This window comes from Paramormyrops kingsleyae, chromosome 22 (assembly GCF_048594095.1).
Source record: "Paramormyrops kingsleyae isolate MSU_618 chromosome 22, PKINGS_0.4, whole genome shotgun sequence".
Taxonomy (NCBI): domain Eukaryota; kingdom Metazoa; phylum Chordata; class Actinopteri; order Osteoglossiformes; family Mormyridae; genus Paramormyrops; species Paramormyrops kingsleyae.
The window spans coordinates 13,183,143-13,209,134 of NC_132818.1; the positions used below are offsets into that span (position 1 = coordinate 13,183,143).

At 50.3% G+C, this 25,992-nt stretch overlaps 1 protein-coding gene across 1 annotated transcript in view; it reads right to left on the reverse strand.

Annotated features, from left to right (window-relative positions):
- The window catches only part of LOC111849346 (xylosyltransferase 1-like), a 32,903-nt gene extending 19,282 nt beyond the window's left edge, over positions 1 to 13,621 (reverse strand). Inside the window, exon 1 of the mRNA XM_023822146.2 lies at positions 13,302 to 13,621. Within this exon, the coding sequence (XP_023677914.2) occupies positions 13,302 to 13,565 (264 nt within the window). The 5' untranslated portion in view covers positions 13,566 to 13,621. The remainder of the gene's footprint in view (positions 1 to 13,301) is intronic.
- Positions 13,622 to 25,992: the final 12,371 nt, after the last annotated feature.

Consider the following 25,992-nt stretch of genomic DNA (forward strand, 5'->3'; position numbering starts at 1 on the left):
TGGGTAATTTCCTCTATGCCGCAAGGCTGTTTGCACTTAACTTACCATGGTAAACCGTAAAAGTCACCGCAGATATGAGAGTGCAGTCAATTAGGTGTATAACGGGCCAGCTGGGCGAGGGGCAGGCTGTGGCAGGCACCCGGGAGAAGAGCTGGAGGATGTAAATTTCACTCATGCTTTAGCCGGGTTCTCCGCATGGACCTTGGGAGCCCGAGTTGTCAAGGGGCTGTGGTGAAATTAGCGGTTTGGATTGGGAGCTGTTGCAAGTGAGGAAGGTTAACTCAGTTTGCAATGGTTTCTCTTGGAGCACCTCTGCTTCCATGGCTTCACATCTCCATCAAGCATTAGCCAAGGAGTCCAACCAGGGCTATCAACACAGCTCCTCCTCATACCGCTGTGATGGCAAGGTTGAAGTCTAGATTTAACCAAGGGCGGTGCCATAATCCTCCTTTGTCACTCCCCTGTGAAACCACTGTCAGATCAAAGAGATCATAGGTTGGGCCCCAGGGCCTCTAGCAAGGTTACCTTTACCACTGTACATAAACATCTTGCTAACAGTGAAAAGTGTTTTTTGTCCATTTTAAAGTGCCCCCCTTTCACTTTGAAAGCTTCAAGAAAATTGGTTGCACATCAATATGACGTCTGCGTTTAGAGTCTGTCTACGCCGGCTGTATTAGTCTAACCTAATCATGCTGTTCTGAAATTGCCCCTTAACACATTTCTGTTCATTTATGGCACATTTTGATGTATGACTGAAGCAGAAAGCCTTCGATTATCTGGGAAAAACAAGATCAGTGTTTGTTTTTTTTTTTGGGATGTCCTTGCTCCTCCCGCCCGGAGACGGTGGGGGCCAATCCCGGCCAGGCAGACAGCTGGTGGGCCAGCTGGCAAATGCATCCGTGTCAATTGGGGCTTGGGGGGGTTAAACTGAAAACACCCCCTCTCCACCCCCCCCCCCCAGCCATGGAACCAGGCCAGCAGGCATCAGAACCGGGGACGGTTTCTTCAGACTGTTAAAATTGCTCCAAGTTCACAGGGGACGGGCAGCTAATTTATAACTAATACCCAGAATAAAGTTACACATACAGAGAGTATGATTATGTACTAATACCCATCAATAATGGCCAACATCCCATAATAATGCAGGTATCACCCCACTTTAGCTGTATAAAGTACCCTCTTCCTCACTACTGCCATCTCCCATCATTTGACATCCCAAAAGACTGCTTGCTGAGTCGGACTACCATACACTGCCGGTGACTTACTCATTAGCCACAGATACTGCCGATGACACTACCAGCCACTGCAGGAGCACAGGAAATGGACAAACAGGAAGTGATGTAAGAGCCAAGCTTGTCCGAGACGCCCACAGCTGAGAAAACATGGCCTGGCAGGAGGACGGCTCAGTCTGGAGACCTTGTAATGACGATAAGGGCCACGCCAAACCACGCACTGCAGGCTAGCATTAAAGAGAGCCCCTCCCTTTACAAAAGGAATCACCGCTTCGTCGCCGGGGCTCTAATCTACTCTGTGGCTGCTAATAGCAAGGTAGCAGAGTCTGCTGGGCACACAATCAAGCCTGTAATTCATCCAAGGGCAAGGAGGCAGCCAATGGGAGAGGTCCCTGGCTACGCCCTGTGGTATTTGTCACAGGTGTTTGCAGGTCCGACACTGCTGGGGGGGGGCATAAGAACATGGAGCAAAACCCTGGCATGGAAGGAAACGCAGCGACAAGGTTGAGGTTCTGGGAACTTCCTGTCGGCTTCCCATTACATTTTATTTATCTGGCAGAAGCTGAGGAATGATCAGCGATCAGAGAGAGGACAGCTTGGGGTCAGACAGCGGAGTCAGCCAATGGCCCTGAAGCAGTTGAGGGTAAAGGCCTTGTGGTACCATTACTCTGTTGGGCACAGGGTTTGAACCCACAACCTTCTGGACCTGGCCACTAAGCCACAGAGCTAAGCAGGGCGCGAAGAGGGTGTCAAACCAGTGCAGGCTAAAACCGTGGCTAATCACAGACTAACATCGTCTGCGCTCCGAGCTCATAGGCAGCTGATTATTAACGGCATGACCCGAGAGACGTGTACCAAGCTCTAAACGTGTCATCATGACCTCCATTAGCAGCTCCGCCCACTCAGCCTCGGCATCGATGCCCCACCCCCACGGACCTGCCCTTGCTGAGCGCCTCATATGCCAATTAAAGTCACCGTGGGAACCAGCCGCCGTCCCACCACCCAACATTAGTCACCCCTGGCACCAAACTGTCACTGGAATGACGTGACACTGGGAGACCCAGCGGGAATGTGAGGGGAGAGCGCCCCCCCCCACTGGCTTCGCGGTTGCTCCACTCCTGTTTTCAGATTAACAGCAAATTTCCTCCCAAGTCCCAGTCAAGCAAAGAGCAAATTAAACAAACAAATGCATTTTCCCCCGACCATCTAAGAAGAGCAGGTTAAAAAGATGAACTTTGGCATGAAGCCATTTCCCTCGTGCCGGGAAAGTTCCTCGATTTCTCCCCACTTTCACGTCCTGAAGGAGGAAAGGAGCTCTCATCTACCCCGGCGGTGTTACCTGCTAATGATTTCGCATCCTGACATTTACATCACTTTTCCGTTACAGTTTCAGCCTTTCTAAGTACGTCTCTCATACTGTAAGGTTCCACACTACCAAGCTGCTGCCATGTCTGATTTGTTTTTCGTTCACCTCTGTTGGCAGATGTCATGCAGATGTCTGATTGCCCCCGAGTCCCCGGAATTACAGAGTGGCGTCCGCAGTGTGTGTGCGCAGAAGAATCGGACCTGGAGGCCCTGCCGGGATCCTCGGGGGGTGTAAATGTCCCCCCACTTCGAGGGCAAGATCAGTGTCAAATCTGAGAATGTCCTCGTTTTCATTTCCGTATGGGAGTTCCCACACAATCAAATTGAGTTCAGAATAAAAAGCAGACTCAAAGGTACCACAGAAGTGTCTGTCTCGAGATTCCAGCTCCTTGTTACTGCGATTCAACCGCTACTTGTGACTGCGCAAACCTCTCACGGAAGGATGATGAATGAAAGGCGGTGGAGGTCACCTGACCTGGAAGCAGTCGCGATAATTTCCAGGCCGCACTCCCAAACTGTAGCGGATGAGGGGCAGCTACTCGCACAACACCCCCCGGCCTTAGTTAACCCTCTCATTTACTGATTGAAAGCTCCGTGTCATGGGCATTAATTAGCACGACGAGTAAAATCACCTGAGGAGACAGGCCAAGCGTGAAGGAAGGTGGAAGGAACAGATGAAGCAGCACTTAATTAGGGGGAAAACCAACATGTGCAGAAGTGATCCCAGATCATCATGGAAACTCAGAGCTGTATCCCCCTCCCACCCCCCCACCCAAGCTGCGTGTGCATCTGAGTCTGTGTGTTGGTAGCTTACCCGTGACATTGATATATGTGTCCGTACGTCTTCTGTCCGCCTCCTACGTTGCCCCCCCCCCCCGCAATTCTCCATGCCCACATGGCCCAGGGGTGTCTGGTCAAGGCCCCCCCGTGTCGTCTGCCGTAAGAGCAGCTGGTCTCGCTCCACAGACACACCGACCCAAACGTACACAAACCCTAATTAGTGGCTATTTCAGTGCGGAAGGTTCCAGGGGGCTTTTCGTCGCCTCGTTAACGAGGAACCGGAGGCAGCCGTGAACGTGTGACCCCGGAACGGTGACGCGGGACTTCCAGCGGGAGAACATCGGGGGCGATTTGTAGCCGCTTTAGCTACGGGCAGACGGAAGCGTGACGGTCCGCAGCCGCTTTGCTGTCGCTGTGGCACATTTTAAATGCCGAAATGCAACATGTATGTAAGGCCTGACGGTCCTGCACTTTATGCACATGCTAAGAACACGCATAGCGGACTTGCCCTACTTTTCACACTGGGTCTGATTAACACAGACATCTCCAGAGGTAATAGCAGGGCGTGCGGTGCGTGTCACTGAACACAGACGGCCCTAACACACAGTTGGTGATGCCAGTGTGGTTACTGATTGCTGGGAGCACAGAAATGTCCTCGTGAGAGAGAGAAGGAATGTAGAGGCGTGGCTCTGGCACTCTCACGGTGACCACACCCCCGGACACACCCCCCACACACACACCACCCACTCAGAGGGGCCTCTGTACCACAGTTCTGACTGCAGAAGTGTGGTTTTGCCTCAATGGGATCTTTTCAGAGGGGCCAGGCAGTGTCACAGAGGCCTTCCTTGTAATTTGTCGGCCTGAGCGCTCTACATGCACACGTGTGTGTGTTAGCGTGTGCGTGCGTGCACGAACGACACCCACGGCTTCCCATTCGCTTGCTCTGTTCCAAGACGGGTTTGACCAAGGTGTACTCCGGCGCCTGTCCAAATGAAACAGATTGCCGGCAGTGAGCTCGACTTTCAAACTTAATTACGGCGACTGCGTTCAGCCTCGTGGAAAACCACCCATTAATCTCCCACTTTCAGAACATACATCCTGTTCCAGCCAGCCACGTACTTGACATTTCACCCCGTATAGCACGTTTAAATCCATTCCTGTCATTTTCCAGGCGTATGATTCCTAGAACAAGCTGCCAGTGAGGAGACCTCGAAAGAGAGAGCACAGGATCATATCCCTTAATCACACGATGCAATTACGCACAATTCCCCCCACAGTGACCCAGTAGGTTGTGAGCTCTCCCTGATCCCGCTGGAAATATGGACAGTCTTGCTATGTTCTGGGGTTTTCCTGCTGCTACAGGAAAGGGACGACAGGCATTGAGGGAAGAACAAGGATCGGACAGGAGCGCCTAATTGGTTCCCTCCTGTTGAGACGTCAGGAACCTCTCAAGGTATAATGGGAAGGAAGAACCTTGATTCATCTGCAATCTGCAGTCTGGTTACTTGCTCTAAAGGATCTTCATCACTGCTCTGGATTTGCATACTTTCTAAGTAAATGGTAAAGAGAACCCTTCCGGAACGTCAACCAGGGAATGTTCCTCAGCTGCTCTATCTAGCCAGCCAACTTCTCAGTCCTACCTTAAAGCGACAAGTACATATCAACCCAGTGAAACTCAGAGTCCTCCTTACTGCAGTGCTCTAGGTGGCATAAACAGGAAGGACCATCTTTTCGCAGAAGACAGGAGTGACTTATGTTTCTCAAACAGACCATTTCAGCATCTTGTTTCTGAACATCTGGCCATAACCAACCCTGTGAACCAGAAGCCACACCTTATATTGGCCTTATGTCTTCCATAGATCCAAAAAACTCATTACAGTTATGGTAAGGATGTATAGACTCTGTTCTGTGGGAGGGCTTTGGTCATGAAATAAGATTAACACCAGGTGTGCAGACAATTCACATGACAGTAGGAGATTCCACAAATGGGTGGCATCATAAATGTTCTCTTTCGACCATGAAGATCATGTTCTTACATGGTGTCAGGGTCACCTTTCCCTGTACATGGTCAGTTCAAGTCCAGTGGTGGAATACAGCCATAAGCAATTACTGCCACCCCCCAGGTTGCATGGGTTGGGACAGGACTGCATCTGGATTCCCTGAGGAGAAGGATGCTCTTGACCTGACAACACGGCTTCTGTGTGACAGTGACATGCGGCCTGTCCCACACTGGAATCCTTTTATCAGGCTGGGTCAAAGAAGCCAAAGACTTCAGGGAGTCGTTAGCCTCGTCCGGCATGAACCAATCACCTGGTGGGAACCAGCAGGACGCTCAGATCCATCGGGTCACAGTGAGAGTACCGACTGTGACGGCGTGACAACTGGCTTTTAAGTTCCAAATGTGGCTCTGTGGACCCGCAATCTTTCACTCTTCCGGCGGCCATTCAAATGCGGCTTCTCAAAATGACCAACGCAGGAAACAGACCGTATGGTAAACTCAAGCCTTGGACCACATGGTTGCCCTGGAGGGGGCCTTAAGAGTGTTCAGGTTTCCCCGGTCCTCTTTAACGCCTAACGGTGTGTGATGGAGCGCTGAATTAAGCTCGACACGGGGAATGATGAGCTCAATCGAGTGCCGGATGGCTGAGAGTCGGCAGATGCCAGTACCGCTGATGACCTCGGGGAATGGGAGCAAAAGAATGGACAAGGATGAGTTTAAAACAGGAGGAAACACCTTTCAAGAAGCAAGCAAACAATGGCGGAGCAGGAAAAGAGCTACAAACTTTAAGCCAGTATCATCCTCTTAAGTCCTGACACATAGCTAACCGTCTTTATTTCGGTTGGGTAGGAGTCGGCCAAGAGCGTAATGGAATTCCATCTGCTATTCAGATCTGTCACTGTGTAGTATACAGTAAAGGTTAACAGGACGACAAGCCTTTGTTTTCATTATTTATTTGTTCAGAAAACACTTTGGTCTGGAGCAACTTGCCCAGCTTGCAGCTTTACTGGCACGATCCAAACACTGTTTCCAGATATAATGGCTGCCCCTCCAGGATCCAAGGGGCATCTAGAAACAGTCGCGGTTCTCGAAGCTACTGGCGACACCAGGCAAAGCTACCGGCGATCCCAAGATCCACTCGACTCGAAGGATTCTAGACAACTGCCAGTTTAGTCAGAATAAACACTAGAAGGGAATGAGCTTTTGCTTTACAGCCCTGCTTTAATGTAAGACGCTCACCTTAGAGCTGACTGGCAAGAAGCTGGTTCACGGGTCTCTAATTACCGTAACGATCTAGGGCTGGGGTGTCTACTCACGATGAAGCCATTGATAACAAGCATCCTCGGGCATCCGGCTGATTGTCCAGTATGGAGAATAAATACGGAGTAGCTATGATAACTACTGATTTTTTAAACCTAACCCCCACCCCACCGCCTTTACCAGCTGGGGCCTAGCATGAAATTGGACAGAAGATGCAGTACAGATTCCCAATACAAGGTGAGCGTCCCAGGTGAGTCTTAGTCAAATAGTCTTTGAGCAGATGTCACTCTTGTGCTAAAGGCCCACATGTTTCATGTCTAGCAATGGCTCTTCTTAGCATAAAATTTGACGATGTTTAATTAGCCACGGGCCTACAAAAGGCTAAATTTCAGTTGACCTCGTACGCCTCAGAGGTCAGGAGCGGAGAGCAAGCGTATTCCAGTGGCCTTCCTGATGTTAGGATCTGACAGGGGTCACTCAGGGGAAGCGGTTCGGGTGACGGGACCAGTGGGAGCGCAGAGGTAGCCACACGGCTAACAGCTGCTAACAGCTTTTAGTCACGCATAGTGATGCCGGCACCGCACGCATTTTAACTCGAGCCGGGGGTCCGTTTTCAGGATGGCTCTTATTAAGGGCAGTCTGGGGAAGGGGGAGTGTTCACGGTCCAGCTGTGTGCGGTTTACTGACCATAGAGAATGGTGCATGAGGGACACAGCACAATGCACAAGGCCAAACCAAGGTTCCAGTCAGTCCAAACTGAAACTGAAAATAAAGGACCAAACACTGAATGGATAATGCGGATCCTCTAGTCAGTCAGTAAGGGACCACAGCTACAGAACCAGTCATCACAGCTTACGGGGGGAGCGGGGAGGATCCTGAATTCACTGTTGATGGGTGTAGGATGAAAGTCCCCAGCTGCACAGAAATAATACCACCCCACCCCCCGAAACCAGAGAAAAGATAAACAAATCAATAAGCACTTGTTCGGCTCACCTGTTACATAACAGCCAAATCAAGATGAACGACTTCAATACTGTCCCTACAGGTCACAGCGTGAAAAGTAGAGCCAAGCCTGCAAGTGGCATGGTACGCCCCCTAGTGTCTCATCAAAACAGACCGCACAGGGTCGCCTTCCACAATAATGGCAGCTCTTTGGGGTTTATTTTAATTCCTATCAAATTCGGGCTTGCTATAAATACTATGATAGCGCTCAATCGGTATTGGTGATACTGTATCGATTAGACAGTATTACAGGATCTTTTTTCCCAAATATTTGATTACTGGGAACATTGGCTTTCATCTTCTGGGACGAGCCAGGGATTGCTGTGCAGGAGGGGCTTTCACATTAGCACCCCCTACAGGCTGGAGGCAGTTAGTACACAGGATAACAGTGTAACCTCCGAAGTGACTCAATAAATATGTGTGGGACAGAGAAGAATGAACCAGTGCTGTTTCTGAAAGACACCACGGAAACGTGTGTTCCAGTAAGAATAATGAAGCCTCCGTCAATCAGGGCTGACTGGCGCGGCCCGGCTTCCAGAGACTCCGCTCTGACGGAACGGCGGGAACTCCGAGCACAGCGGCAGTGAACGGGCCACGTTCTCCACACCAGCAGACGTCTTTCGCGAGATTGCATCAGGTGGGTTTCCGCTCGTCGCTGACGACAGCGTGTCGCCGTGTCACCGCCGTGGGGGGGCGCCGGTTATTCCCCCTCCTCCCCGCCCCAGTCGTTCGAAGTCCCACATCAGATTTTACACATTTCAACTGACCACCACTTTTGGTATGTTCCAGACGCACCAAACGGGGACCGGATTCTCAGGCAAGGTGTCCCATGACTTGGGGGTTTTTCGCGTTAAACAGAAATTGCACTAAAACGGGTTGCAAGACCACTCAGGAGTTTGGGCAGCTGAATCTCTCCACATGGGGGCGCCGTCCCCCCCGAGACGACCTCGCCCAGATCACGCACATACGTTTCAAAATCCGCCGTCTTCTAGCAGAATTGTGGCAACCATCCCATTATCTCTAAAACCCAGAAGCTGTGTTTTTTTCTCTTTTTTTTAACGAAATAGCAGGGCTGATCAAACAGCATGCGGATCCGTGTGATTGATTTTAAATCAAATTTCGGTTATCTGACGAGAGATTTAAATTGCGCCATAACTTCCGATGACATCAATGAATATTTCCAATCTGCAGAGGATTAAAGTCGCGTTCTCCGTCATACGCAGCCCCCGAAAAGGGGGACGGTATATTTCAGCGAATCTCCATCAAGTCTGACACATGGAGAATCAGCCCAGACATACACACACAGCTGATAAGATCAAAAGAAGGTCCTCAAAATCCATTTCACTATTAGTTCCAGGTGTCCTCCTCGCCTTTGCTCATAAAACAAACATATTACTCAATAAGATAATGGCTCCCTCGTATATCTCACTGAGCAATAGACCCCCCCACCCCTCTTCCGGCGCCAAGTGACATTTTAAGCAGGCCCAATCCAGTACTTGGAGGTCACAGATTTCATAGCTTAACACGCAGCCATTTTCGGCGCTGCCGCCCCCCGGCCTTACCCAGAATGCACCGCCACATACAGTACCAGCTGACGCGGAGTGCTTCTGAAGTTCTCCCCACCCGCCACTACCTGCCAGGGAGCGGCACTATTATCCTGAAGTGCCGTAATTATCTCCAAAATCAATTATAACGACCCTGACAACCCGTGCGGACGCCGTGTTGTCGGGAAGCCAAGTGGCGGCCATTAGGAACGAGCATTGCGGCATTCAGATCCATAAATAAATGACCTGGCCGAATTGGCACCAGAAAATCACAGCCCCCAGATCCCGAAGGGTTCTGGAGCAGCCCCACCCGATCCCACCTCAAAGACACTGGATCTCGTGGATCTTGGAAGGTTCTAGGTGCCCGCCACACGTCGGGAGTCGTCCTCCCCTCTCATCTTCACTCCCCGTGTTATTTGCGACACACCCTCCAATTACTCACGCATTTATAGAATCACATATACATCAAGGGGAAGAAAAGGGCAGCGAGGCCGGTTTCCGCAGCCCGGCTCCTGCCGTATGATTACACATTATATAACGGCCAGTGCTATTTACGTCCACTTTTCAGCCGCTGGGCTGAGGCCCTAGATCAGAGCCCTGGCACATCGATCCCTCTTCAGGTTACCTGGGCGGTTTACGATCTAAGGAAGCGAGCCTTCCGTTACTGACCCGAGAACCTGGTACCTTCAATCAAATCCGGACTGAGCGGAGCCCCAAGAGCCAGTGCTTGATGCCATCAGTATTACAGTGGACATCAGCATGAGATCATATGAACAGAGGATATTCCATACGATACGGATGTTAACGAAAGTGAATTCAGCTCTGTCTAAGCAAGCCCCGCCCCCAACACTCACCCCCACCGTCCTGGTCCACCGCCCCCCTCTTCTAATTGCTTTTATGGTGATTTATTGGGTCTTTAAAGATTCAACACACCTCGTGCATGAGGCGTTAATGTGGCTCACGGACGAGCCCCTCTGAACATGCCGGGTGGGGGGGAGTTATCAGGGTGGGGGCCCTCCCCTACTGTGCTTTAATGGACACCTCCTTGACTGCACTGTCCACACCAATTTTCGGCACTGAAGTGTGAGTGGGCAAGAACAGACCCCACCAGCAAGGACACTGGACCACGGTGAAGGAATTTGAGAAGGGAGAGATGGGAAACGTGAGAGACAGGGGAAGAGAGAGGTGGTAAGGGGGGAATAGAGAGGGGGAAAGGGAGAGAGAAAGAGGGGGGGGGGTGAGAAAAAGGGAGAGAGAAAGAGAGACTGGGAGACGTGAAAGAGAAAGAAACAGAGAGAGAAAAAGGGAGATTTGAAAGAAACAGAAAGAGGGAAATGTAAAAAAGAGGGAATCAGAGAGAAAGCGGGAAATGCGAAAAGGAAAGAGGGAAGAGGAAAATGTGAGGAGAGAGAAAAAAGAGAAAAGGGGGATGTGAATGAGAGAAAAAGAGAGAGATGTGAAAAGGAGAGAGAGAGGCAGAGAGAGGACGGAAACAGAGTGAAAGAGATAGACTTGAAAAGGAGATAGAGGAACTGAGAGAATATGGAGGAAACAGAGAGAAAGAGAATCAGAGGTTAAGGCGTCACTCTAAATGACGGCCCGTTCCCAGCCTCGCGATCTCTGTGCAGGTGAAAAGGGGCTATAAGACTCCGAGGGGCAGAACTGCGGCAGGATGCTGGGCCAAACCCCGCAGCATGAGGCATCACCAGCCTGCGTGTCGGGGTACGACCCCAAGCAGACCTCGATTATGACGCCGCTCTCCTGGTCAGACGGAGGGATGTGGCGCGGGGCAATATCGTGCCTGTTCAAGTTCAGCTGTCCTATGTCTGTCCCCTGGACAAACAGTCTTTGGATTGGTCAGGGTTCATTTCACTACATGTACTTGTTATAACTATGTATGTGATGAATAAAGAATCTTGAATCTTGGGAACCCCCCCCCCCACCCCCACCCAGTGCCTCCCTGCTGCCCCCGGCACAGAGCTGCCTTTAAAACAGCTGCTGTGGAAAAACACGGCCCATCTTTCACAAATAAAAAGTTACTTAGTATCATTGTTTAAATAACCAAAATCCACTTAAAGTGCCATTTCTAAGCGGCGTGGCCCCTCTGTTGACATCCGTGCCGTGCGAGCGGCCCAGAGCACATGTACACAACGGGACAGCTGGGCCTCTCGCTCCAAGGTACGAATTATAGTCAGAGCCGACATTTTGTTTGCCTTTTCACAAAGTCCTGCCCCGCGCCTTTCGGCCGCTCGGCTCGCGGCGCCGGAGGCGTCCTGGCCGGAGATGCAAGGACGAAAATCAATGGCTTCTATAATCAATTAGTCCCACTTGTCTCCTCAGAAAGACCCTGAAAAACCTCTGTTTACATGCCGCCTGAAGTCCGCTGACTGCAGAACTCGGGGAAAAGTCACGTGTGAATTCTGTCAGCTACTCAGAAAAGGGAAGAGTAGAGTCGACATAATCGCGTGGCCAGGGGTCCCCGGCCTTAATCCCTCCAGCCGTCCAGAGCGACAGCCTTACGGAGGCGATAAAAACAGTGGGGCGAGCAGGCACTGAGCCACAGAAGCAGATTTCTGTGTGTGTGTAGCCAGGGAGAGGGTCGCAGGCTCGATGGCATTCCACACCGGTCCTCTCAGGTCAGAAATTGCCCTGATGTGGGTATGTGAATCATGGAGGAGACGCGAGCGGATGGGACCAGACGACAGGATCCGATCCGCTCCGTAAATTCAGCATCCCAACCAGCGCCATCCGAGGGACACCAGCTCTCCGGCAGGCTGTTCCGATGTCAGAGCACACAACTAGGCTGTTCATAACAGAAAACCATGCCATTTTTTGAAGTGCAACTTGAAAAATAAGCACGAGGCACTAAAACCAGAAAAATAAAAGGCCAGAAAGGTACAATATACATCGGGAATTAATTGAGCTTATTGTTTCCGGGAACACAATAAACTGATGTCGTGATGATATAACTGCAAACGCGCAGAAATAAAGGAGGACGGGGCCGCGCAAGACGTTGTCATGAAGTTTAAACAATTACAGATCACGGTTCATTTGCCGCGTCCGGGTAATTAATCAACAGCAAAAATGAGAGGAATTCGCGCAACGTGATGTTAAAGGTTGTTTACTATGAACTGCCCGTAATCATCTACTGAATATCAGCCAGTACATAAATTCACTATAAAGCGTTATAACACACAATGCCGCGCGTTTGTTACTGAACCCAGTCCAGTGTGCCCCGCAGCCCAAATGAGTCAATTCAACAGTAAAAACATTCCTTTTTATAACAAAATCACACTTTTTAAATTAAAAATTATTTACATTAAATTATATAACCGTTTCTTTCTTTCAAATCCAAATATATGCATATTTTATATTATGCATATTTATAAAAAAAATTGCAGGAAAATCCTTCAGCGAGCACAAAATCACCGAGATCAGTTCGCCTCGGTTTTTCCGTGAATAATACAAATAATAGATGGGAAATAAATGTATTTCCTGACAAATCATAGAGAATAGCCCACTTTCTAATTGCTGTACAATAATATCCCGCCGCCGTAAACGGCGCGTCTGATGCCCCAGGTATCAACACGTAGCCGGTCCGCCTATATAGCGCCCTGCGTGGCCAATGACACCCACCCGCCCGGACCGGTCCGGACACTGACACCCAACGCAGTGTCGCAGCACAACTTAGGAAATTACCTAATTACGCCGAAGCATGCTGACACGAGACAGGAGCGTCTCCACATGGTGATTTCACCAGGTTATACGTGTCTTTACGTTAAACCCGAAAAAGCTGACACCCCCAGCAGTATCGTATTTGGGGGGGTAGGTCCCCCTCATACTTCGGACATGCCTGGGGACACATCGGCAGCCAGGGAAGGAAACACACAAGCATGCACCCGGGGCTTGGACGACCACCTCTCCGGCGAGTCGGGCTGTAGACTGAGGCGATGAGTCTAGATGCGCTTTTATTCATCTTTAGATGTGCGCTGCGCAGATGCGCCGACTTGTTATAAAAATGATGCATAAGTCAGTGCATGAAAAATGAAAATGAAGATGAAGATGAAGATTAAATAAGCAGCTTTTCAAGCGCAGTGCTGTGGCGGCTGAGCGTATTACCGGCTGCTGCTCATGCCGAGCGGATCGCTTCCCGAGTCGGCGGTACTGCTTCGTGAGCCCGCTTTTAAGGTACCCGCCGGAGCGCAGGGCACCTTTCCCGTCCGCTGGCACGCCGTCACCACCGTCCCCGCCGTCCTCCCCCGGGTCCAGGCTGCTGAAGTTCCATACAACGAGCGTCTGCAGCAGCAGCAGCACGGTGAGCGCCGCGGCCAGGGCGGAGCGAGAGCGCCGCGCCAGCCTGCGAGCGCACGGAGCGCCGACCATGTTCGCGCTGTGGGCTGCGGGACACGCCGCTGCCGGAGTGCCGCCGCTCGGCTTCGGAGGGCTGCTGCGTCTGCTGGAGATGAGGGGAGGGAGGGAGGGAGGGAGGAGCGGCGGACGGGCAGCGACTGGTGCCGCTGCTCCCCCTTGTGGCGAAACTAGCGCAGCGCACGGCAAGGTGCGCTCATCAGCAATATAATAATATGCGGATTAACTCCTAAAAACAAATTAGACGTCGTTAATAATTTAGGCGAATACTTTTAGAATTGCTAATGAGTCTAATAAGAATTAGTACAAGGAATTTCTGAGGTTCCTCTAAATCAGAAGAACACCGTAGGCCGATTATCCGATTGATTTTAATACTTATCCGTCAGATCTATTTCCTTTCAGGCCTTCAGGTGATGACAGCACGTGGGTGCCCCTTTTCTCACCAAGACACCAGCACCCTGCAGATTCCACGAACAAAACGGGGACCATGCACATTTCCCAATCTTTTAAAATAAAATCGACGTTTTTAACAGCCGGTTTAATCGCTGTTCAGTAAAATCCTCAGTGTCATGTTTCGACAGATGCATATAAATGAACTTATTTGCCACGACGGGAAAATCCGATATAATAGCATGATTTTTATAACTGCTCACAGTCTGCGATTTATTAGAAATATATAATCAACTTGAAAACTATACTCATCATACGTAAGTCTATAATAATGATGTATATATAATCATTATGTGAATCCAGCATCATATATAATTACACATTTTATTAAGCATTTTATTTCTCACATCTTGTTCTGGTGTTTATAGACCAGGTTTAGAAATTCGTGTAATGCGATCGCGCCAGCGAAACGCTGCACACACAGTATTAAATATTAATGCTTTACATTTTACTGCTGTTGTTTACTGCATGCCAGCGGTATGTGTGGTGTAAGAGCTCGTAAGTGAACTGCAAACTAACGAGCCAAGGCTGATGCTCGGTAAGGAAAAACACGTAAGTGAAACAGTCGCTCTGGTTAATGAAAGGAAGTACAGAGTTTACATTCACTTTTTTGGATAGCAAAACCCTGTCAGTGGGATAGAGGGGGACCCCGGAGGCAAGATCAGAGATATGTTGGGTTTCGCTGAAAGTCAGCAAACGACCCCGGAATTTTATTGGTACTGGTAACAGAGGCTTGCAAGGTGATGTTGAATGTTACTGGAGATCGTGAGAGGAAGGGGACTTGCGGGCTTTCCGGTATCCCAGTCAAGAGCTATACACTGACATTGCTGTCTCACCCGGCATGAGAGGTGAGAATCAGCCTACGGATGTGGGACAGATGGAGCACAGCGGACGGCTAGTGAAGTGAAGGCTGTTAGTCCAGCGCTCAGATGTATGGAGGAATGTTCGGAGAAGCGACCGGAGTGCGTGTGAGACAGAGAGTGAAAGACACGGAGCGATAAGAGCCATGTCTGAGAAACCCGGCCATTTACCCCGCCATGCTATGCGGACATCATCCAGCACAGACTGTCATATGTTTTATTAAAGCACACACACATACACACGCTGCATGGAGCCGCTGAATGTCAGAGATGTCAGCAGCTAGATACTTAGCATCTCAGGCGGAACTTTCTGTTAAGAACGCAGCTGGGACCATCTCTGCCCGCCCCAGGACAATTACTCACGTAACAGAGGCATGGATCGCTTCCCCCCCCCCCCCCCCCCCCCCCCACAAAATGGGGATTGTCACGCCATTAAAGTACTACTGACAGAAGTTAGTCAGAGTACCCTCAAAGCATGAATGCCTTAATGCGTCCTGTATGAATGATCCACCAATCAAAACTAATGCTCCAGGCTGTCGTTTGCAGACCTATGTTGTTACCATTAGTAGCATTAAAATAAATGCAGTGGCAAGTGATAACGTTAGGCGATACCCATTGAGTGATGATGTTAAGTGATAGCCACAGAACAGTGATGTTAAGGAATAGCTTCAGAGCTACAACAGTAAGTGGTACCAGCAGAGTGATGATGTGAAGTGGTTTCCTCACTGAGCAACGATGTTAAGCAATAGACACAGGACAAAGATTTTAAGAAATAGCCACGCTGAGCAGCAATGTTAAGTGGTAGTCACAGAGAGACGTTAAGGGATAGCCATGGTGAGCGGCACTGTTAAGCAACAGCTGCAGAGCAAAGATGTTAAGCCATTGCAATGCTGAGTGATGACATTAAACAATTTCCATTGAGCGATAACGTTAAGCAATAGCCAAAGAGAGATTACAGAAAGTGAAAGACCTATAGGACGCTAAGCAGTAGCTGCAGAGTGACAATGTTAAGTGATAGCCGTGCTGAGCGACGATATTAAGGGATAGCCAAGCTGAGCAACAACATTAAGTCACAGACACAGAGTAACAACGTTAAATGATAACCGTAGAGCGATGATGTTAAGTGATGTCACACTGAGCAACAACATTAAGTGATAGCCGTAGGGCAAAGACGTTAAGCAATAGCCAAACTGAGCGATGGCGTTAAGCGATAGCCACGCTGATTAATGACGTTAAGCGATAGTCAGAGAATGCCGTCATTAAGTGATAGCCTCATAGAGCGATGACCTTAAGTGATAGCCGTAGGGCAACATTGAGTGATGACGTTAAATGATAGCTATAGAACGTTGTCATTAAGTGATAGTCACAGGGTGGCGACGTTAAGCAATAGCCACACTAAGCAATGACATTAAGCGATAGCCACACTGAGTGATGGCTGCATTTAGCAGAAGCCATATTTAGCAGCAGCATCTGGAGACAGATGGTGCTTCTGGACACCCACTGGCCTGCAATAGCATCCCCATAAGGACGGCCAAGTCCCCCACAGACCCTCCACGAGAAGCACAACACACAGGAACTAAACACAGCACTTATCGCCTTACTTATGGTAACTTGTGGTCTATTAATCTTCAGGCAGATACAACAAAGTCAGAAGTTCTGCTTTGAAAAGTAGAGAAAAACGTGGCTAGCTTATCTTGCCACAGAAGTCTAACAGTTGAATAAATCAATTCCAGCTGTAGCAGGCAGACTAAGGTCAGAGGCGTCAGAACCTTCCAGAAATACCTGCGGAGAGTCCGCCGCTAAAAAGAGTTATTTTTCTGCCATTCCGCGGAGCCTGACGTGAACAGAAACTGAAAAGAGAGGCAGCCTTGTGGTCTTTTGGCCAACATGGCGTTCGCACGCGCGAAGAATGAACAATAGCACGCAAGAGCGGGACAGCGATCCCCAGGGACTGCTGGCAGGGGGCCATAGAAATGCATGATGGGAAGGTGAAAAATGCCCGCGGTGGCCTGGACACAGTTTCTGGGGAGAGATCGGGGTCTGAACAATCAAGGCAATACTGATGAGGATCTGGCGATGAGGAGCTCGGTCATTAAGATGGAGCCGGAGAGGATCTCACTCCCCTGAAAGAGCGCCCCCATCAGGATTAAGTGCAACGTGAGTTATGCGGGAAATTTACTGATGAGTCACTCATATTGCAGTGTAAACAGGACCCCCCCGAAGCGAGCGGCTCTCACACGGATCATTGCCGTGGGAGGTGCGGACGGCGCACTGCATTTTGTTTGTTCATTTTGTTCTTGACGCAGGCTTTATTAAACTGGAAACAGCTGCCGGGGTCGCACTGTTTTTCATATTTCAGAAACTGGCCTTCAGCGCCATGGCACCCTCCCCTCCATCAGATGGTCCCGATGTCCTTGCAGCATAAAGAGAAGAGGGGATCAGTGATGATTCGGGCCCACTGGCACTGGTGGTTTTATATGAGAATCCTTCCAGTGCTGGGACTCCGCTGTGACAGACCCGGATCAGGCCTGGGTGCCCCTCCTGCCAGGATGGACCACAGCGAGGCGAGGATGTCACGGTAATGCCAGAGGCTCTGAGATGCTTGCCTGTTCCATTTTTTTTTTTTTAAAAAGCCATCTGAAACCTTCTGATGAAGGAAACCAGCAATTGACTGAAAGACTCATTCGTGGAGGTTATCGACATGCAGCAGAGCATTGTTGCGATACCTCCCAGCTAGCTGATAATGCGACGCTGCGCCTCTTTCAGGCCGAAAATGTCCGAGCTCTGGCTGCAGATTCCCTACCTTGGAGGCAGACAGCCGGAGCATTGCTGCCCATTATGCAGAGACGGGGAAAATGAAACGCCCGCTCCGTGAACCTGGCTGAAACACTGCGTCAAGCACACAGCCATCTATCGGCATTGATGGGATTCGCTTGATGGGCTAATTAGTAAATGTCTGCTTTACTGTCCACAGGAGGGGCATGATGACAATTTGTTGTCTCTCCCGTCCCACAGGAGCGTGGTTTTCTCCACCCTTTGCTTTGCTTTAGTCCTGTACCCCTTTAGGGTCAACACACCCTTGTGAAGACGTGTCATACTACTCCCCCTAGTGCCTTGGAGGAAACATTGCATCATGGATCATAATGTCAAAATGTCTCCAGATGCTCTGATGGTGAGAACATACACCTTATATCTCACTTCCCAGACAAGTAAATCGCAAACAAAGTTGCACATTCAGCTCTGTGGTTCCTGTGCGACTTAAATACAGTAAGTGGCAGATCTATGGACTATATGTTCGGAGGAGTGATATCCCCCTCTCTCTGTGTCTGTAATTAGGCTTCTCTGTTTATCACGTTGTTTGGGAAGCACAGATCAATGCCTCCAGTGTTACTCTTATTGTCCGCATGACTTGACACACTGGACCATGCGTTTCTCATGAAGCATGCGTCTGCTTCCAGCATCTATGGCAACAGAAAGTCAGGGGGGCTGTCTGTTCTTCTTTTATCGCTTTGCGATAACTGCAGGAAATCCCCCACCCCCCCCCCAACTGCAGTTTGATGTTAAAATATTATGCCACAACAGGTGGTCACTGTAATGCAAGCAAACACAGTTGCTCAGAGTGTTTTCTTCTTCTTAATGCGCTGCTGCTAAGACGAAGCGCAGGGGGACCACAGCACGGCATGTCGGGACAGGGCAGGATACAGAGCCAGGCTGGCTGTGCTCAGAGGAGGAGGCAAAGATGAGGTAAAGAGGAGGGAGAAGAAGTAGGGAGGGCAAGGGGCAGGGGAGGTGTAGAGGGAGGGAGGGGAAAAGGCAGGAGAAGAGGCCAGGGAGGCAAGGGGAATGGGGAAGTGGAGAGGAGGGGTTGAGGCAGGAGAAGCAGGGAGATGAAGAGGGAGAGGAGGCAGGGAAGCAGGGAGGTGAAAGGGGAGAGGAGGCAGGGAAGCAGGGAGGTGAAAGGGGAGAGGAGGCAGGGAAGCAGGGAGGTGAAGAGGGGGGAGAGGAGGTAAGGAAGGGAGGGGAAATGGGGAGGTGAAGACGAGGGGGAGAGGTAGTAGAAATGGGGAGGTGATGAGGGAAGAGAGGGAACAGGAGAGGCTTGGGAAATGGGGAGCTGAAGCTTGCACAGATTGTAAAGGAGGGAGCTGATTGAGTGGGACTGTGTGCTTCTCCTGTGTCACACCTTCCCAGCATGCTTCGATGGGGAGCCAGTATGATTGGTGGTCCTGAAAACCTGGCACAAGCACAACGTTAATTAGGGAACATGACGGCGACTCGGACCCAAACTGCACTCTGGCCAGCAGCATCTGAAGGGGCTCTTTCAGAAACAAAGGAAGAGGGAGACTGACGCTAAGTGCCTCTGATGCATAGAGGTGGGAGGCGAACCGAGCCGATGTTCCAGATCTTTCTCTGTGTTACCAAATTGTCCCAGGACGCCTGCTTGGAGCAGACGCCGTCCCTGAGGAGCCTGAGCTGGCAGCCTCTGATTATCTCCAGCCTGGATAAACGCTTGTTATCCTTCTCTGCTCAGCTGTCTGGGAATTTAAAAGATTATTTATCAGCCTCTGATTGGATGCATCTCTGAGCACCACCATTGTAAGAATGCGGCATTGTTCCCACCCACATTGTTTGCAGTTTCTTCTGAAGCCTGCTTCCTGTGCACCAACATTTTGACCTGGTGGGGGGGCAGGGGCTCTCCAGACACGCAGCTGGTGACCCATGGGGGTGTGTGTGTGTGGGGGGGGGGTTACACACAGGTGTATCGTTAATGCTGTTTCTCTAGACTGGCATTAGGAAATGGAGCATATCACCACTGGGATTGTCAAGAGTATAATACTCAGGTAAGGAGCCTAATACTCAGGTAAGGAGCCTAATACTCAGGTAAGGAGCCTAATACTCGGGTAAGAAGCCTAATACTCAGGTAAGGAGCCTAATACTCGGGTAAGAAGCATGCACTGATTACAGCGCATTGCCGCACCCACCACACAACAAACCACCTCAGGGATGAGAAACTGAGTGCAGCCATACATCAGCACCACAGTAGTGGAACAGTGTGAGTTTTTCTCTGGTGGAGTACCAATCCTGCAACCAACACCCAAATTTTCCCTGTAAATTGGAGGACCTCCTTACAGGGCTGGATGTAGATAAACATCATGCCCAGGACAAAGCAATTACAGGTTAAGGGCCTTGCTCAAGGGCCAAATGGAGTAGGATTACTCCTGGAATTTACAGGATTCGAACCAGCAGCCTTCCAACTGGTGGCACAGATCCCTAGCCTCAGAGCCACCACTCCACCCAAAGTGTATATAATACTCTAGAGATTATTTAGAGTATAACACAACTAGGATTATCATGAATATTATACTCTTACACTATTTAGAGTAAAGCACCACTGAGATTATCAAGACTATAATACTTGTGAAATTATTTAGAATGTCACGCCACTGTTATTTTCACTCTACTCTTACATTTTTTCGAGTATAATGCCACCGGGGTTATATAGAGTATTATATGCAAGAGATTATTTAGATTATAACACCACTGACATTATCAAGAGAATTATACTTTTACATTATTTAAAGTGCCACTGGGATTTTCAAGAGTATAATACTCAAGAGATTATTTAGAATATAACGTCACTGGGATTATCAGGAGTAGTATACTCTTACATTATTTGGAGTATAATGTCAGTAGGATTATCAGGAGTATTATACTCTTAGATTATTTAGAGTATAACTCCACTGGGATTATTAAAGCCAGAGGCCAGCACCAATGCAAGCTAACAGCAGCCTCTCCTCTCTCAGCCTACTGAACAGATGGTCCGGTTGTCATGTTGTTGTTCTGGAGTGCCTACACCGCCCCCACACACATACACGGGCCAGGCAGGGTCCTCGCAGAGCCGACGGCAGGAACAGAACCCTCCCCATCGTGTTCCTGGGACAGAGGACAGCTGAGCCACAGGATGTTCTGGATGGTTGGGGCAAAAATGAGATCGGCAGGCACCACGGTCATCTGGATCGATTTAGGATTTAGACACCAAACCCCTTCATTGTTCTGCAGTTACCGGGGTGGGGGGGGGGGGGGGCAGCGGGAACACTTCTAGAGGTCCTGGAAGCTTCTGCGGAGCCAGTTTAATGGACGTCATGTTGCTCACATGCTCTGTAACGCCTTGCAGGTGACGTGCGAGCTGAGGGCTGGTCTCCATGCCAAGCGCCCAGGACGTCCACAGTGTGCGTTTGTCTGGCAGAGAAGTCGAGACCCGAAGTTCTCGTCTGCTGGAGGCGCCAGGTCTCCTTCAGCTGTCCCTCAGACTGCACTGACAGCCAGCGTCGCCATTATCTTGCCAATCAGTCAGGTTTCTATTTAACTGGTGAGCTGAGAACCTAAATACGACCAAATAAGAACCATCATAGAACAAATTCAGGTTCCTGTGAAGGCAGTAAGCCTTCAGCACCTTTTAGCCATATTTGGGGTATTTTCCTTGGTCACTGGAGTTTTACTTACACAAAAATGTTCAGGGCAGAATGAAAAATGATTGGTTCAGAGAGATAACCAATCAGACTGTAGAGGAGCTTGGGTCCAAGCAACTAAAGGAGCCAGGACCATCCAATCAGATGTCTTGGTCCCACCTGCCCTACTTGCTTAGACCCACCTCCTCTACAATCTGATTGGTTATCTCTCTGAACCAGTCATATTTCCTTTTGCCCTCAGAACATTTTTGTGTAAGTAAAACTACCATGAGCATATTCCTTCACCATCACACTACCTACTGGCCAAGTTAGGCACTCCTGTGGACAGGCCATCCTATCTCTGCTGTATCAAATCCATGCTTATCAAGAAAATACCACTGGTCATTATGAACAATGTCATTAATATTCATGTAGGACGTATCTCTTCGCTCTCAGAAAGGGCATAGTGCTCAGCCAATCAGCTGCCAGCTACCCTAATATCCTATGATAAATACATTTGATCCAGTTACTATAATTAATTTATTAGTACATTATAGTTATCAAAAGGAAAACAGTCATTAAACAGTCCCTCACTGTGGACGAAGCAGTCCCTGTATTTCCACCATCGGATGCTGAGCTCGTCACAAAGGTCACGTATGAAATAGGTGACCACAAGTCCAAAGGAATTACTTTCTACATTTCTTTTTAAATCACATAGTCACATTTCAGTGCTCATTTTTATTTCTTTTCTGAATTCAAGAACCATGGGCTCAGCTTTTATAAAAGAAAATATGGCCTTTTGGTTCCAGTTAGTTAGGTTTCAGTAAAATAACTCTCAATTCAACATTAGCAGGAAATAAAATATTATATTATATTATAGATATTAAAGGAAGAGCGTAATCTTTCCATAATCTCCACAGTTTAAGGCTTCTCTGGTCATCCGTGCAATTTACCATGCCTCAACCAGTGAGGGGAAAAGATCTCAATTTTCATGAAAGTACAGATACCAAAACAAAATGTTACTTAAGTAAAAGCCATTCAATAAAATACTATGCAAGTAAAAGTAATAATTACCTAGGTTTAAAAGCCCTCAAGTATCAAAAGTAAAAGAATTACACATTCAAATCTGTTTATCTTGCAAAAAGCAACCTATTCACTCAAGACAGGTTTGAACACAGGACTGTGAGTCGCAGTGCAGCACAATAGAAAAGTTGCCGTAAATTTGAACATTTGCAAGTTCTTGCAAATATTGCAGCGTTTGTCAGATTTCGCCTTAATTTCTGCCAACACCTGTGGTCTGGGGGGGCGGTTATTCCGAGGAAGCAGTGTTTCATTACCGACCACCGGAGTGTTCAGCAGGCGGGAGGGACAGGAAACAATGTCAGGGAGCTGAGGAGGACCACGGTGCGGGGGGGGGGGGTAACACTGGTGTGCGTGAGAACAAAAGCTCAGTGTTAGCGCTGAGAGGGCAGGCGGCGACTCGGCGGGGGGAGCTGGAGTCAGAAGGGAGTAGCACCACCATCACTGCGGTGACCATGACGCTGTTACCGGCCACTGGCGGGAGGGAGGAAAGAGCCCAGACTGCACTGCGCCTGGCCCACCGCCCCCAACCGGCCACTGGCACTAGCCATCAGGACACCCCTGGCACCACGTCCTGTGAGGGATTGGTTACGCCATGCCAGGCGGCGGCTGCAGGAATGTCAGCAGGAGCCTATGGCATGCCGGGGGGGGGGGGGAGCAAGGCACATGAAAAAGACTCCTGGCAAATGAGGAGTCCACACCTGCTCCCGTTTTATGAGAAACCTCCCCAACTCACCGTCGGGGAAGGAGAGCCAAGCTGTCGGGAAGCTGTGGAAACTCTCCCAGACTCCAGAATAAGTTGGCTGACATTTACGCAGGAGGCATTGCAATCTTTAGTAAAGGTGCCAGCCAGCCCTGCTGCCACGCCCCCTGCTGCCACGCCCACTGCTGCCACGCCCCCTGCTGCCACGCCCACTGCTGCCACGCCCACTGCTGCCACGCCCCCTGCTGCCACGCCCACTGCTGCCACGCCCCCTGCTGCCACGCCCACTGCTGCCACGCCCCCTGCTGCCACGCCCACTGCTGCCACGCCCACTGCTGCCACGCCCACTGCTGCCACACCCCCTGCTGCCACGCCCCCTGCTGCCACGCCCCCTGCTGCCACGCCCACTGCTGCCACGCCCACTGCTGCCACGCCCACTGCTGCCACGCCCCCTGCTGCCACGCCCACTGCTGCCACGCCCACTGCTGCCACGCCCCCTGCTGCCACGCCCCCTGCTGCCACGCCCACTGCTGCCACGCCCCCTGCTGCCACATCCCCACTGCCCAGTTCCAGCCTATCATATTCTACCACCCTTCTTCCTCATCCCATTCTGCCATGCCCTCTCCCATCAAACCCCACCCCCCCCGCCGCGCCCCATGAAGCCCCACCCCCCCCTGCCGCGCCCCACCCCCCCTGCCCCGCCCCACCCCATCAAACTTCCTTAGTCCCAAGCCATGGTGTCAGTCGGGTTCCTGCCTGCCCTACTACAAGGATGGACAATCCCTGACTAGGAATGCCATTAGCTGGGGGGGGGGGAAGGTTTCCTCCCCAAAAGCATTCTGGGAAATAGCTCACCCTCCTCAGCAGGGCTGCCCATGTGCTGCCCAGCTCTGAGGTGGCTGGGACAGGCTGTGGCTGTTAATTGAAGTGGCAGATGCCCAGAGCTCTGACAGTGGGGGGGGGGGGGGGCTCCCATTGTGCGGTGAAAGTCCGTGTGACCCCCCCCATCATGAAGCTGTTCTAAATCTGAGTATCACACATAAAAGGACACGGCAGGTGCACAAACCGCATTTACACTGTATGCTCTTACTGATGCTTTAACCGGTACGCCACCTTGTGTCCTTTTAAATAATGGATTGATTCTGGGTCCCGATGGCCTGAGTGACACTCAACCTTTAGAAGGTCTCCAAACTGGGCTGCAAACTCCCATTGTTAACGTTAATCTTTGGTGACATCAGCTAACTTTTTTTTTTTACAACATAATGAATTTTAACCAGGAGCAAATCCAAACATCGCAGTACATCCATATCACTCATAACACTTGATGATAATAATTGATGATAAAATGAAAAAGCAGTATGTATCTACAGATGGGAATGTAAAATCCTACCCCATCTGGTGTATTTTTGAGTTTATTTTTAAGAGGGAAATCTCCAACTCAAAGTCCATACTCACTTGGTCTGATCTCCAAAGCTCGCTCACATGCATACAGACGTACACAATGGGCCCTTTCTCCCGAGGGCGTCATGTCCCCCGGCCGCCCCCCCGGGCCCCCCCCCGGTGCTCACGTCCTGCATTATGCATTGAGAGCGAGCGCTCATCCTGCGCGACATGACGCGGTGACTTCGATAAGGAAGGTGACCGCTCCCCGACGGCGGTTCCCCGACGGCGGTTCCCCGACGGCGGTCCCCACGCTCCGGCCTGCGAGGCAGACAGGGCGGGTCACGGATGAGCAGGCAGGTGCCGGCGTGACCTTCACCGTTATCTGCCGGGGCTTCGGTCCCCTGTTCCCAACCCCGACCAGGAGAGAAAATGTACTTTCAGAAACTTTTAGAAATGAAAACTGAATAAAAGCTCATTGTAAAGGCTGTATAAATTCAGCTCCGGTGAACACGGGGCTAAAACCTCACAGCACAGTGTAACAGGAAGTAAAATCTGCATTTTCTGCTCCTCCCTGCAGGGTCCCGTCCAGGAAATGGAGCAATACGGCGGCTTAGATGCACTCTGGATGTTGTGTGCTGCATACTTGTGTTATGCATTACCAGCCTGAAGGGGGCGCTGCGTGGCTCAGCAGGTTAGTCCTCTGTGCCTGTGATGGGAAGGCTGCTGGTTCGATGCTCCATGGCCGACCCTGTACTCGGACACCAATGTGGGGGCACGATCCAGGAGGAACCGCATCCGAAGGAAACCCGAATGCCCCCAGGGAATGAGGTCACCTGTGTGTCTGCCTGTCAGGAGTCTGGCTGGTTTTACACGGCATAACTCACTATACTAAAGCAGCGGGCACTGGGACCCTGCTCTGTAGTTAGGCTCCACTGGGCTGAAGTATGTTTAGTGTGTTCAGTCCAGGTTCACACGCATTACCGTCTGCCCATGAAGTCCAGGCTCCACCCCATCCCCCACCTTCTGAGGGCACCATATAAATCCTGACCCCCCCCCCCAGCAAAGTGACGGCAATTAGGCCCACCGCTAACGAGCACCAAGGCTCAAAGCAGTACTGTGCTTGCGGACGCTGTACCTCGACCGCCAAGAATGCACCACCGAAAGGCAGCCAAAATGTTCAATACGGTGGTTGGGTTGGGGCATGGGGGGCGGGGGGGGGGGGGAAGATTGGGAACCTAGAAACAAAGACACAAAGTACAATAAAATAGGCACAGGGGTCTGCACATTCAGTTGAAAGACAGAACCCCATTGGCTGTAGGGACAGGAAGTACCACCCACCTGACTGTAAGCACCAATCCCCCAACAGCCCCTTCTAGTTGACACAACATCTTTGTGTTTACCTGGTTGTATCTGCCTGAGTGTGTTTGGCTATGTCTGAAGCAGGAGTCAGAGCCATGTGTGCAGTCGTTGAGGTTTGGTCAGTGCCATACATCCCGATTTCTCCTATCGGGGGGGGG